The sequence below is a fragment of the Dendrobium catenatum genome, unplaced genomic scaffold (genome assembly GCF_001605985.2).
Source record: "Dendrobium catenatum unplaced genomic scaffold, ASM160598v2 fragScaff_scaffold_1532, whole genome shotgun sequence".
Lineage (NCBI taxonomy): Eukaryota > Viridiplantae > Streptophyta > Magnoliopsida > Asparagales > Orchidaceae > Dendrobium > Dendrobium catenatum.
This window is the reverse complement of record NW_021319994.1, coordinates 205,037-220,990: the sequence shown is the minus strand read 5'-3', so window position 1 is coordinate 220,990 and position 15,954 is coordinate 205,037. Positions and strand designations below refer to the sequence as shown.

The 15,954-nt window shown below is 33.6% G+C and overlaps 1 protein-coding gene and 1 non-coding gene across 2 annotated transcripts in view; both read right to left on the bottom strand.

Annotated features, from left to right (window-relative positions):
• Window positions 1–1,181: 1,181 nt before the first annotated feature.
• LOC110111658 overlaps window positions 1,182–15,954 on the bottom strand; it is a 44,404-nt gene continuing 29,631 nt past the window's right edge. Inside the window, exons 12-14 of the mRNA XM_020843632.2 lie at window positions 2,018–2,093; window positions 1,875–1,925; window positions 1,182–1,567 (exon numbers count right to left, since the gene is read on the bottom strand). Coding sequence (XP_020699291.1) covers window positions 1,344–1,567; window positions 1,875–1,925; window positions 2,018–2,093 — 351 coding nt within the window. The 3' untranslated portion in view covers window positions 1,182–1,343. The remainder of the gene's footprint in view (window positions 1,568–1,874; window positions 1,926–2,017; window positions 2,094–15,954) is intronic.
• On the bottom strand, window positions 11,117–11,222 carry LOC114581113. Its single transcript, XR_003702933.1, has one exon. It is a non-coding gene; the product is annotated as a small nucleolar RNA R71 (small nucleolar RNA).

Here is a 15,954-nt window from a genome sequence, read left to right as displayed (position 1 = left end):
ATGAAAGAATTTTCTAAGCATATTAATCTTCTTTAGTGGGTTGAAATTTTGTATGCCTAATTTTAAGCATGAATGGAACACTCTTGTTCGATAAATAAAATATATTTTATAAACTGCTATGAGAATTGATGTCAAAGTCATATGTTAATGAAGCTAGTTGAATTGCATTAAATTTCATTTGGGACAATTTTTTTAGTGTTTTCTGAAAAATGCTTTCTAATATAAATATTTCTAATTCAATAATTTTTTATATTAAAAAATTATTTTAGAAAGTAATAAGATAATTGTCCCAAACAAAAACTTCTAAATGAAACAGACAAAGTTATACTTGACTATTAGATCATAAGCTACTTGATAAAAAAGGGCTTAATATAGTATATTGAATTTTATAGTAAGGGAAAAACTTATTTGAAAATTGTAAATAGCATGTAAAGTGCCATTGAAATCAATCAAGCAAAATAAATAAATAAATAAAATACGTTTCTATAAATTATAAGTGTTTATCATCTCAACTTATTTTATTTTTAATTATATTAAAACAAATTTTCCTTAAAAAAAAAAAAAACAAAGCCTACCATTGTAACAAAGTTTAATTTCAGACCTTCAAATAGTCCATATAATATCATGTGAATAAGTCGAGAACAAATATAAAAAAAAAATTATGTAAACCATAAATTTATATTCATTCCTAAAATAACTTCAAACTCTAATGCATAAATAGAAAATTGGGTCATAAAATAAAAATAAAAGCCAATTTCCTGGTGACTGGGTTAGCCAAATCAGTAACATTTGCTATAACGTGTGCTAACAATGTGAGGCCAGTCGCCCCTTCAATTAGACTGGCCAAATTTCAAATTTTCTTTTTTATTTGGTTTTACAACTAATTTTCTTAGCTCCCTTGACAACTAGAGAATGTTTTTAAAAATGAGTTTTCTTCTAATTTCCTAATTTCATACCCCTTTGATCCTTTCAGGCGAGTTCTGCAACAGCTATAAAGAATCATTACTAACGCTACCAAGTCCAAACATAGGTCATTTAACCAAACTATTTCGAACAAAAAAATAAATCCGCCTCTGATAGTTACAGAATTGAGCATCAGACATCTGTCTTGGGTAAAATTTCTCAAATTGAATGCCAGCATTTTACTTCTTCTCAGAACAGAGGCTAAGCTAAGAGCTATCGAATCATGAAATTACTTATATAGAGATCGCCTTCAAACAGGAAACAACCACTGTATTTATAGAAGTAAACAACCCCGACTTGTATTAATAATGAAATAAAGTATTGGAAGAATTCCTTTCTACAGCTCAAGGATTTCAAATCCATATCGAACTCTAAACTTCTCAAACACTGCATTTCAATACAAAGAGGGCACAACCATGCCCCTTGACCGTAATTGACAACGTTCCTTCTACTAAACCATAGTCCTTTCCACTCCAAACCTCATAGCAGTTGCATGAATTGTTTGTTAGGAATCGGCTGCTAAGAACCTTTGACAAATCACCTATTTTGGCAGATAATGTTGTAGTCGCTGGACTGAGGTTGAAGAATGAAAGATAAATTTCCCCTGTATCAGAAAAATATTGAATAAGGAAACATTTCTAGGCTGGTAATGGATCTTTACATAATGAGATTTTTTTTTATCCCCTTTTAGGAGCTAGTATAAATTACAAGATTTGCAAGTGAAATATTGCCACTAGAAAAGATATAGTAGTGCGGGTGGAATATGAGAAGATAGTGTGATAACATCACGTCTTTTTTATGACCTTTAGTATAAATATGAAAACTAAAATGTGTTGTTTTGAGTAATTTAAAAATGCTTCTTTTAAATTTAAAAAAAAAAAAAAAAAAAAAAAAAAAAAAAAAAAACTTACCGCTCACCCCAGTGGCAATCCAAGAGCGGGGCCCAGCAGCATTTTCATAATCTGCACACATATTAATTTGTTTTATGTTTTGATGCATTTCAGACGTACTATATTGATGGAAAAGATAATCAAACTCCAATTGAATGCCTTGCCTTTAGCTGATTCCATAGTAGCGCACAGACCAGAGTAAGGATTGATCAGAGTTCCATCATCACTTAACCTCCACAGCTGCAGATCAACCGTATGTCAGACTCACATATAGATCTTCATCAAGGAATCACAATATCTTTTGAGGATATTAAGTTTACATTTTCCTCTTAAAATTCACGAACTATATAAAAATTCAAAAAAATTTATTTCTAAACCTTATCATGTCCACAAATGACAAGAGAGATGTAATAGACTTGGGGGCAAACCAAACGTTCAACGAACTACTCATTGCTCGGTTATATTAAAGTTCATTTGTGATCGTTTAACTAAATAAATAAACAAACTTGAATAATATTTTTAATACTCGATCATTAAATAAACAAGCTTGAACACTAACGTGTTCGGTTTATTTATGTTCATAAACAACATCATTTGATGCTCATGAACAAGCTCAACATTAAGCTCGTTAAAAACTCGATTCGTGTTCGATTTAGAACTCGTGAATAAGCTCGATAAATATATTCATATAGATTAATCATATTTTTATTTTAAATAAACAATTGCTTTTATTATAAATTTAATTTCATTTTATTTTATACCTTCAATAAAAATGAATTTGTTTATGAACAAGAGACATTTCATGTTTCACAATGATTGTTAGGGTGTTTGTTTAAGATGTTCATGAACAAATATAAGATGAATCATAGATTGTTTGTTCGTGAACGAGCTCATTTGATAGCTCGATACTAGTTAGTTATGTATTTATTCATGATCTTGCTCATTTGATAGCTCAAGAATACTCATTAGAATTGTTCATGAGCATGCTTGTTTGACAGTGTAAAAACTTTTACTAAATATATTCATAAACATAGCTCATAAAGGCTTGTTTATTTAAAGCTCGAGAAGCACTAAATGAACCGAACATGAACCGAATATGAACACCATTAATTTAAATGAACCAAACATGAACACAAACAATAAAGCTCGAATCAAACATGAACCAAACTCGAGCAAGCTAATAATAAACGAACTCAAACATGAACAATCACATACTCAGCTCGGTTCGGTTCGTTTGCAGCACGAATAGACTGGTTAAAGGTGGGCGACGAGAAAGAAGATCAATGAGGAGTAATTACTTACTATTAAAGATCAAGATTTGAAGGGATTAATTAGGAGATGTTTCCTAATTAAAAATGATAGATTTAGGGGCTGAATAAAAGAGGAAAATGTTTCCTAATTAAAAAAGGGGAGATTTGGGAGCTAATTGGAGGCTGGTTTGAAGGGGATTAATTAGGAGACATTTCCTAATTAAAAAAAGTTTGTTGTTGTATTTTATACCAAGGCGCATCAAATTGATATTAGAGAGAGATTTTTTGGAGAGATGGCAGCAAAGAAAGTGGATGTGTTGAAAGGAAAAATAGAGCAATTCAAATTCGACGAGAAGTTTTTAACTATGAAGAATCAAATGGAGAGCCGAATTGGAGGGAAATAAAAGATGTTAAAGAAATTCATGAAGATGCATCAAAAACACCACCGGTGGTTCCAATTACTAATCCTAACCAAGAATGGACTAGAATTCTCTTTGCTGAATCTAAGGGAAAAGAAATCAGACGAGAATACTTCGATAAGGAGAGTTTCTTTCATCAAGAACTACCTCCTGGGGCTTAGATAAGCGGCAGATCGGGGTTTCTGAATGAAGGGGTGAATGATATAAAAAGCTCAGATGCACCCGTACCAAAAACCTGGCCATAACCTTATTATGCTCGAATTACCAACCCAAAAGCCAGCATCCTATGTATTAGGTGTTCTTACTGAAAAGATTGGCCAATTGCAATTCATATCACATAGCCAAGAGGATGATTGGCTTGAAACTGAAAAGAAGGTGAATGTTATCCACAGCTTTCATCAAATTCTGAAACCTTTCATGCTTAGGCTCAAAGATTTGGAGGGGTCACTTCCCTTCCTAGCAAAATTTGTCAAGGTGGCTCTTAGGACTGTCCAGAACTATTAGTCAAGTGCTTCAACAACAATTTCTTATATTCCACCTTGATGTTAAGTGCTTCAAGCTCTTGGTTAAGCAGGTGGGCCCCAAAAGGTGAGCAGGGGGTAGTAATTACTTATCATAGAAGACCAAGATTTGAAGGGGATTCATTAGGAGATGTTTCCTAATTATAAATGACAGATTTGGCGGCTGATTTGGGGGCTGAATAAGGGGGGATTAATTAGAAAATGTTTCCTAATTAAAAATGGCAAATTTGAGGGCTGATTGGAGGTTGATTTGAAGGGTATTAATTAGGAGATATTTCCAAATTAAAAAGGTCATATTTGGGGGCTGATTTGAAGGGAATTAATTATGAGATGTTTCATAATTAAAAATGGGCAAATTTGAGGGCTGAATTGGAGGGGATTAATTAGGAGATATTTCCTAACTGGAGAGGGCTAATTTGGGGGCTGATTCGAGAGGGAATTGGGGGAGAGTTGTTTTGGAATTTTTTTTTGTTTTATTATTTGCTATAACTAGTAAGATTTATGCAATGTTTGTATGGAGAATTTGATTTGAGAGTACTATAGTTTTCTTTTTATGAGGAATCCTAGTGGCGTCTAGGGTTTGGGAGAGAAGGTCCTCTCGAAAGAGGATCATTGTATCTTGTTTTGTTCATTTTTGATTTTCTATCAATGTAAATTTATTTTTGTGTTAAATATCTTGGAGTTTGTTGTTGGTTTTGATACCAAGGAGCATCAATATGTTGGAACAGATATCATTAATTTTCTTTTTGTTAGACAATGCAACCAATTTCAAGTTCTGAGAAAGAATGTCAATAAGCAACATGTTAGTAGCACAACGAATAACGGCAAAAAACAAGAATGGAAACAATGTCATATGGAAGAAATAGGGAAACATAATACAAACTAATTCTGACAAAGCAACCACAAGTTTTTCTTAATAGGCCAGGGATGCCTGTCCATTTGCTATTTTGTGAACTGGATAGCATCCTTGATGGTGCTTTGAACAAATTCAGCGTTTGATTTGCCAAGGTCATAGCTTCATAGAAAAAGAGAAACACAACGTACTAAACAACAAAAACATAATCAATAAGGAACTAAATATTAGAAATTAAGATATTCTAGAATATTCTTAAATAGGGAAGATTGGACAGGCCAACTAGAATGACAACAGCATAGACTAGTCTGATACCCTTTAAGGTTAATCTCCTTGACTTGAAAGGTATTGGAGGCATCCGCAGCATGCCCTCATGAATAAAGACATACCCTTCTGATTATAATTTTTTGGTATGAATTAAAGAAGAACAGGAAGAAGATACATCTTATTTTAGTAACGTCAGGCATTTGAGAGAAAATGTATTGCTCTCAAGATTTGTTTTAGGAAATCATTATTATATTGATGTGATTTAATCATATTTTGAGAGATTCTTTAGACTTTTGTTGAGTGTGAGCATATTTTGGATTTGGAAAAGAGCTAATGAGTGCTCTTTTATTCTTGAGATCTAGTTTATTAATAGCAATAACAACAACAACAAGCATTTATCCCGCTACTTGGGGTCAGCTATATGAATCACTTTTCTCCATGGGTTCTTATTAAGAGTCAAATTCACATTTAAATATAATAAATAAAGGGTCATTTCTAATACTTTCTAATCAATTCTTTTTCAATCAACCTCTATCTTTCTTAACATATATCAAATCTAATATCTACTCTCATAACTGAGTCATCGAAAGGTTGATGTTTTATGTGACCAAAAAATCTAAAACAACTCTCTTAACTTATCTTCCACTGAAGCTACTATAACATTTTCATGTATACAATTGTTTTGCATTTTTTTCTTTAGTGTAAAGTCATTCATCCACCTAAGCAGCCTCATCTCTGTAGCACTTCAATTAATTTTATGCTCCTGTTTTATTGGCTAATATTCTGCCTTATAAAACATTGCTAGTCTCATCGCCATCTTACAGAATTTCTCCTCAAGGGGAGGTTTTCTATCATGCAATAGTTCCAACACATTACTTCAACCATCCAACTTGAATTATGCTAACAATATCCCCATCTACTTCTTCATCACTTTGAACAATAGACCTGATATATATATCTAAAACCTGTACTCTTTTTAATGACTTGATCTCCCAGAGTCACAATCCCCCACAAGATCTATTACTATTAAAATTGCACTCCATGTATCCAGTTTTGGTTTCATTCAAATAAAAATCTTTAAACTCTAAGGTTGACCTCCATAATTCAAATTTTTCATCAACTCTCTCTCTGTCTCTCTAGTCTTATCAACAAGAAGAATATCCATCAGCAAATAAGCAAACAACTGGGTACATCCTTTTGTAAATGTCTAATAAGAATATCGATGATTTGCATAAAAGATATGGGCTTAAAACAGATTCGTGATGTAATCCAATTGAAATAAGAAAATATTTGGTTAAATCACCTTGTGTTTAAACACAACTAATAGCTCCTCTCTACATATCTCTAATGACTTGAATATTAGCATTATAAACTCCTTTCTTTTTTAGAAATCTCCAGAACACTTCTCTTGTTGTTGTTACATCCAAACTAATATTTATAATAAAACTTTTTATTTTTTATCTTTTCTTACACATTTTGATTTCACTACCAAAATTTTTAACTATTACAAGCTTATCCTTTTGACACATCAAGCACATATTTTACAACATTTTTAATATCACTAATTGCTTTTTTCTCACATAGCATTCATTATTTTATGAATAATCAAAATTTTCAAATATTGAATCTAGCTTTCAAAAATATTTTTATTAATATTCTTTAAATGTCTCCATCTAATCCTATAGCAATATTTTATTTCATCTTTCATATTTAATCCTTTCATCTTAAAGTACAAAACAAATCAATAAAGATGGATATATAAACTTTCATTCAAATAACTTTAAAATATTTTTAATCTAAGTAATTTATTTTTCTTATAAGAAAAAAATTGATCTGAGTTTTTAAAATATTCATTTTTTATAAGTAATGAGATGCTCCTCTTTCGTTTGAACAAGGTATTAGCAATTACAAATAATAAATTAAAGCAAATCTAACATGGTTCTATCACCTTCATTAGTCTTTTTAAACCTATAGCCGCCACAAATATTTTCAAAATCTTCTAACACTATCAATATATCTAATTAAATCTCCTCCAATAAAAACTCTTTTTTTAAGAGGTAACATTTTTATTAATTTTTTAAAGTCATTTCAAAATTTTAATTTTGAACACATACAAATCTACTTGAAAAGTATAAGCACATATAATATTAATAATCTTAGCATCAATAAATAATCTTTAAATTTATAATTATATCCCAAACTCAATTAATTTTTACAACATTATCTTTTAAGCTCTTATCTATAATCACACCTACATCATTTCCAGTATATAACTCTTACCTTAGTACCATAATTTAAGCTTAAACTATCAATTCCCTCAATCTTTTCTTCAAACCATTTAGCTTCCTGAATATATAAAATATTTCTCTTTCAATTAATCATATTATCATTAATTTTATAAGTTTGCTGATAAGAGAACCTATATTCTAAGTTTATATTCTAATTCTACTTACAGCTGGTTGTCAACTACCTAACACAACCCTCCATTTCTCTCATCCAGAGCTTAGGACCTTGAAACAATAGTTTTAGTTTATTAATAATAAGATCTTAATTTTATTTAAAAATATGTTTAAATTTGAAACACTATTGTTTACTAGGTAAACCGTTCTTTGCTTTTATTAAGTGTCTTTGAAGTTTAGTTTTGATTTCCTTCTACATAAAGAAGACCCGACATTTCATAAACACTGAATAATAAGATCTTGATGAATCACCTATTCCTTGCATACGCAAGATTAAGATCATTACTCGGCTCTCCTTCTATTTGAATCATCTTAATGATGCTCCTATTCCTTACATACACATGATTGAGATCATTACTCATGTTTTCTTCAATGATTTTATGATTATCAAAATCTAATTAAAAATTTTTGGGCTCATAGTTCAAAAACATGTACTCCGACATATGTGCTAAATATGTAAGCATAAAGTCTGATAATACTAGATGTGCTAAGAATAAGTTAAACTATATTCTCTCATTTTAAGTAATGTGAAGTCGCTCTGTAAAGCCTACAACTACTTAAAAAATCTACAAACTTTTTTTTTTTCAAAATTAAACTTACCCATATGTCCTCTGATGAATATACAAAATATTCATGCATAAAGTTTGAGAATGATACGTATGCTAAAAATATGTTAAACTAAAATTCTCTCATTTTAAAAGTATACAATTATATTGTAAAGCCTATAATCATTTTAAAATCTGCAAATTTTGTTTTCAAAATTAAACTCAACCGCATATCCTCCGACCAAGTGCATGGGCTAAAATAAGAGTGAACTCGGTTTAGCCCCATTAAAAAAATTGAATTATTTTTTAAAATTCACAATCCTTTTCAGGCATAAATTTAAGCTCTTATACAACCATGCTGGCTCATTTATAAGCCAAGGTTGTAACACACATTCCAAGCAGATCCTCCTCGTAAGCACTAGAGTTGCAAAAACTTGAACTCTAATGATAGTCATAATAAAATTATAGGGTGCCCCAACACAAATTATTTTGAGCTTTAATATATAAAAATTAACTCCTCCAAAAAAATATATAACACAGTAAAATTTACCTTATATAACTTAAATAACTAATTATTCACCATTCCCAAACATTTATCAAAGATTATAACATCAACTCATAAATAGAAATGCATTGTTGAGCGCATCTCTAAGATTCATTCTTAAATGATCTCTTGCCAACAAGAAACATGTCACATGTCATCTTTTACTGCTATTTTTGCTGGCAAATTGCATCATAGGAAATGATTATAACTGATGCCCTTTGATTAGATGTTTTTGTCACAAAAGAGAAATGAGTACCATTAAATTACGTTTAAAGATGGAGGTCATAAGTTTAGGATTATAGTGCACATTATATGACACAAAACCCTATGTTAACTAGTTGACTTTTATTCATCCCCATAGAGAAACATTCACCATAGGTCTATAAGTATCTCTTAGATGAAGATATTTATGGCTATCAATAAAGAATCTTCAGTCAGATTAAATCGACTACTTACGTTGATTAAACAGAAAATGATCCATGACTACTCAAGATGACAAAATCATATAATTTTGAACAAGTTCAATATCATCCATCTTAAGTTTGTGTGAATTCTCAATTCCAAATCAAATTGTTGCTAGTATATGCTAAACATTTAACATCTAACAACTAGTCTTAATTCAAAATTCTCTCTTATCACTGAGAGGGGTATTTAATCATAGGGGCTTGCACCAATGAAAAATGTAAGACTATATCATAAAATTCTCAAAAAATAAAGTTAAAATCTCTTGGTATCATCTTATTTGAATGCCTTACAAAAATTTAACCTATACTAAAGTCTCAGCAAAGCCGAGGTATGAATTTTCGAAGCTGCTTGTTTGAAAAATATTAAATTTTAAGTTATCATATTTTGCATGAAAATTACATTAAGCTATCTTTTTTTGCAGAAAATTTTCATAATGGAGGTAAAAATAAGCTATAATTGAAGTAGTTCCACATCACCACACCTTAGAGTGCCGCAATACAAGAATCCAAAAATCCAAAGAGGAGCATCGAAGCACTGCCGTTTAGTTCATTTTGTAGAACTATGGTGGAGCATCTTTCAAACGATGCGGCGTTAGTTCATTTTGGAGTATCAAATCATTATACAAACGAATGCCGCAGCGTTATGACAAATTATTGGACTTCTAATATAAATTTTTGGCTCAATTTCTGACGAGGTGAGGATTTTGTTTTTTGTTAGAATTCTTTTTCATTTTCTGTACAATGGGAGAGGGAGAGGGACAAGCAAAAGGAGATTGGAAGCCATCTTGTATCAATAATTTGGGTTTTATCTTAACAAACTCGTATAATTATTGTTACATTTGAATTAAAGCATTTCCTAATTATGTTTATTATAATGCTTGGCTAATTTATTTTTCTGGGCTGATGACATGATAGTAATGTGTGTTATATAGAGTTGGCCTACACACTTAAAGTTTTTCAATACAATTTTTTTTCTTTCAAATCGAATTTATTTGTGTATAGTTCATGCATAAATTTAAAACATAGTGTGATCTATGTCCTAGATAGAGGCATAGTGGACTAAATAGAGAAACTTGAAAGAAGTGTTTGAAACTATAGACATATGTTTGCATAGAACTTTGGAATTTCTATGGAGAAATTTAAAACGTGGCAAAGTGATAGCTTTGATAGAACTTCAATGAGCTCGATAGATATGATCAGTTAATTATGCTTTAATTTATAACTGTAGTTTTTGGACCAATTTATGGCTTTGTTTATTTAAAACGTGGCAAAGTGAGTAACTGTAATTCCTAGCTTTGTTTCCTTTTAGCACAAATAATTCATCTATAATAAGATAAATCTAGCTATTAATAAAATTAGTAATAAGCTAAAACTGAGAACATTTAATTTCCCATGGAAATGATACTTAATTCACTTCTATATTACTTGACATTATATATGCACCTGTGTATAGTAGTTACAAGTTAAAGTAGGTGTAAGAGTAGTTTTTTGTTATGTGTTAAAAAAAATCATTTAAAAAATTAAAAAACATAAAAAATATCACAATGATTTAGAGATGACAAATCTAGTTCATGAGGATGACCAACCTAGACCTTTAAGAGATACCGCAAATCCCTTAGTAGATAGTACGCTAAAGCATTAATATACATAATATTCATATACATAATTTTGAACTTAAACCTGTGATTATCAAGGTTGTACAAAATTCGTAATTTGGAAGGTCTCCGATTAAGGATCCAAACCTACATTTTGCATGATTTTTAGAAATATGCATAACTTTCAAGTACAACATTGTCTTTGATGACTATGTTAGACTTGGATTCTTTTTAGTTTTTTGAAAAAACAACAAAATTGGATTTAAATTCCATACCCTCATGCTCTATTACTATTTGGAATGATCTTACATTTCCAAACAAGATATTTGCCTCCCTCTAAATGGCTAAGCTGAAAATGATATCACATCTTTTAACTAATTAGATGGGGAATCCATTTATGAAGCCTGGAAGCAATTTAAGGAAATGTTAAGAAAATGCCCACACCATGTCTTACCCAACTTGTTCATCATTCAAATATTTTACAAAGGGTTCTGGTAGGTTCGCTTAGATCTATTATTGATGCTATTGCTAGTGGTTCATTAATGTCCAAACTCTTTGATGAAGAATATACTTTAATAGAGAAAATGACCAATAATAACTTCCAATAGCCCTCTAATAACTTCCAATAGCCCTCTAATATAATTCACCCTAAGTAGGTTAATAGCATGCATGATTTTGATGTATTGACTATCGTAACTTCTTAAGTTGTTTCAATTTCTAGGAAGTTGGACAATTTAGGAATTACTTCGATGCAAGGAGCACCTATAGTTGTAGATGAAAATTTGTATGGACAACTTAATAACTCTAGTGCCTCTATAGTAGAAACATTGAATTTAGTTAATAATAGAAAGAACAACCATAACCTTAATAGTTGTAACTCTGGTCGGAAGAATCATCTCAATTTCAATTAGAATAACAATCAAAATGTAAGGAGTGATAATTGGAATAATCACCAACCAAATCCCTTAGGCATTTGGAATCCTCCTCCATAACAAAATTTTCTTATTGTGTGAAAGAAAAGTACCCCTCAAACTTAAGAGAAAATTCTATAAGAAGTGAGGCCTGCAATGCTTTATGGTGCTGAATGTTGGCCATTCAAAGAGAAGCATAATACTAAGTTAAGTGTGGCAGAGATGAGGAAGCTCAGGTGGATGAGTGGTTTTACCCTTAGAGATAGGATACGAAATGAGCATATACGTGAAAAGGTTGGAGTAGCTTCAGTAGAAGATAAGATTAGAGAGAGTCGCCTTAGATGGTTTAGTCACATAAAACGGCGGCCTTCCAATGACCCGGTTAGGAGAGTAGAGGTATTAGATTTGACTAATGTTAAGAAAGTGTGGGCTCCGAAAATTCGGCCCCGGCCTCTGCCCGCACTGTTTTTGTTTTTTTTTTTTTTTTTTTTGCTTCGGTGAGGAGTTTTAACGGAATTAAGTTCTAGGGTAAAATTTGAAAGGCATTTAGGTTTGTAGATAAGACACTACCTAGAGATTTCGCCCTCATTTTGCGAGGACTTTATGATCTGAGTTCTGATTTCCTACAGGTGCAAACCTCTATAGTTAATTACCTCTCCCGATCACGAGAGAGAACTTTTGATTAAGGCTAGTCGTCAATCAGATACGTAGAGATATGTGTTATCTGGCATATAGTAGCAGCATGGGCTTAGGTTTGGAAATTTGATATTTAAAATAGAAATTTCACCATCTTGCGCTTAAAGCGGATGTTGGGGGAATGGATGATGGACCCGATCAAAATCCCATGGTTCCGTCGTCCAGGGCCATCATGGTCCCTGTTCTACTTAGTCAGAGGAGGTAGTCGACCTTACATAACAGAAGGATCCTTGTCGGCAGCCATGGGTTGCTTCATCCAAGGGGACCTTGTAGACCTAGGGTGAATGATTGTTTAAGGGGATAAATTTGAATCCACTTTAGCTAATATAGGACTTTGTGCCTATCGATTGTATCATATTGATTCATATGTCAAGGATTTGATGTCATTAAGGAGTGTATTGACTCTGGACATAACCGGTATTTCATAGTGCAATTTGGCAGCAAAACCACTCGGTTCAGAAGGCCCTGGGTCATAACCGTTTATCTTGCCGTGCCATTTGGCGGCAAAACTGTAGGTCAGAAGACACGTGCCATGTCCTTATTAGTAGGAGATTGTTTGAGAATAGATCATAGTGATATTTTCGACTAGGCAATTGGCTCTATGTGAGCTGAAGTAAACTTCAATTTGTCCACCCCGACAAACTGATGCGGAGGGTGGATGTATTTTGCTTTATGTGTTTGATGAATTAATTTTCATTTTAAACATCTTGAATTTGCAATATTTAGATTTTGGATGATCTATAGGATTTTGGATATTTGAATGGAGCTTTAATGGCATTTGAAAATATTTGTGAACCACTCCGGTTGATATTTGCATTCAACACGGCCATCATCGAGGTAAGGTTAAAGTCATATTTTCGTAGGAATTTGAATTTTCGTGGAAGTTTGGAAGCATTTGAAATTGTTTGTGAAACCCCTCCGGTTGAGATTTTCTATTAAACACGGCCATCATTGGGTGTTTGGGGTTATTTCTATTTGAAAATATATAAATTTTGTGGATGAACCTTGTTGACTCCGTCGAGTTATACAGAAGATCGGGTTCCTCGGGCTTCATGCCTTTGTTTGTGAACTTTCTTTGTTAAAGGCCTTGAAGGCCTAATATGAATGTATAAGATAAATATTCCGGTCGACTTCATGACCGTATATTTATCTGATAATTTGAACCCTGTCTACTCCTATTTACCTACTTAGAAGGATCGGGTTTCGTAGGCTTTGTGCCTTTATTAGTGAATTCTCTTGATTATAAGCCTTGAAGGCCTAATATAAATGTATTAAAACAAATACATCGGTCGCCACAACCGTGTATTTGTTTGAAGGTTCGAACTCTGTCGACTCCTATTGATTCACATAGAAGGATCGGGTTCAAACTTGAATTCACTTATTGACCCGCGCAGCATCCCTAGACGTCACGTAGATACCAATAACACGCTCGCTGGAGCCCATGCGGGTCTTTAAGAGTTTCATTGATTGGACGTGCCCCTTTGTGTACCTATGTGTATATAAACTACAGTGTACGTGCAGTGGCACTTTGAAATAATTGTAGTTGTCCAGGTGATTGACATTTCAATGCACAAAACATTTCATTTGAAAGCTTATATACGTCTTTTGTCCGCTAATACGAGTGTTGCGGATCCAGTGGCAGTCTTATCTGGATGCATGAGGCATCTCGTCATCTTGATGTTGACTCCCCTTTCTTGTTCACCAGGGAGGTCTTTCTTGAAATTTGTGTCCACTGCCTTGAAAGGGACTCTTTTCAAGCTCTTTAGTATAGTAGAGTTGTTACTTCCGGTATTTGTAAACACCATAACTATTTTCTTCCTAAGGATAGGACCAAGAATAAACTTTGGAACACCAGAAAATTTAGTTCAAATTTGTTCAAACTTCCCTTTCGCTCTGCCAGGAGGTGTCCTTCTCCGTACGCCAAGTTGCCCTTGTACCTGACGTCTCGTAGACCTTAATTACCGTTATCGTAAGTGACATCTGTACTTGTGTCCACAAGGGTTCGTTGTATTTACGATATACCCATTGTTATTATCTACAAGCGGCTCATGTACATTTGTGGGGGACCGCTGTATCCACTACGACCTCCTGGAGATATTCGTAGAAGAGATGTTGTTTCTGCATCATATCCACCTTTCCGAATCTCAGGTGCTTTGATGATTATACTTGTTTGTAGGGACGGATCTTCCACCATCAATTGACAGTTTTGTCTTCTTCAATCAATAGGCATACTTATAAGGATTGTTGTAGGAATCCACTATATCTGTCAGCATCATTTTTTATGCATCATATATGCAGGTATTGATGATTGATCCTCGTTTGCGGTCACTCATTTTGATAATCATTTGTTATATGTATGCCTTGGAGTCTTTATTCATCAACGGCCAACGTCACCCTCTCAATTTATAGGGTAGCTATTGTTTGCGTGGTAGGTCTTTGATTGCCGCATATGGGTAAGTACTCGTGCGCTTTGCAACTGTCTGTTGTTACTTACAAGTACGGTGCATTGACTTTGTAAGGACTGTTGTAGGAGACTGCTGCATTCATCAGTATCATCCAATATGTATTTTGTCTCATGCGTTCATAGGTTTTGATAATTGATATTTGTTTGTGATTGTTCAAATACTATAAATGGATTACTGTTCATTGCTTATATGCATCGAGATCCTGTTCGCCACAAGTCCCCTGCTGTTTACTTGTATTTGTTCGAATGCATTAGATTGTTCTTATTTGGCATTTGAATTGTGATCTTGATCGTGCATTTTAGAGTTTGGGGTTTTATTTCTTGTAGTTTAGTTCAAGTCCAAGTCCCCTGTTGTTCGTACAAGTTCTCTGCACATATAGTTTAAGTTCTATGCATTCATGTCCAAGTACAAACCTTCTTCATTGTTGCCCAAATGAGGCCTTCTTATTGTTCAGGCTTTGTGCACTTCAATGAAAATTTTGGCAGCATCCCCACATATCCTCTGTTTGGGGAAAATGTAGGGGAGCTTAGCCTTCCCACCATGCTACTCGAGCGTGTACGGTAGGTGTCCTTAAACACTGCGTCCGTACATCTTTTCATCCGACCACGCTACAAGAGCGTGTATGAGGCCTTCAACAATACGCGTTCCACAACACCAGTGGCTCTCCCCACCACGCTACAAGAGCGTGTATAGGGCTTACCCACCTTGCCGTATGCGTCACACCAGGCTCCCTCCTACCGTGCTACGAGAGCGCATATAGGAGGTTCTCTAGTCCGTCGCAAACGCCGAGAATGGGATTTTAGAACATTATACGTTTCGTAGCAGTGTCGGCAATGCTGATGTCAAGGCCGAGGACAGTCCCCATCATGCTACAAGAGTGTGTATAGGGCTTACCAGCCTCGTCGCACTGGATTCCCCGTGCTACGAGAGCGCATATAGGAGGTTCTCTAGTCCGTCGCAAACGCCGAGAATGGGATTTTAGAACATTATACGTTTCGTAGCAGTGTCGGCAATGCTGATGTCAAGGCCGAGGACAGTCCCCATCATGCTACAAGAGTGTGTATAGGGCTTACCAGCCTCGTCGCACTGGATTCCCCCCCCCCCCCCCCAAG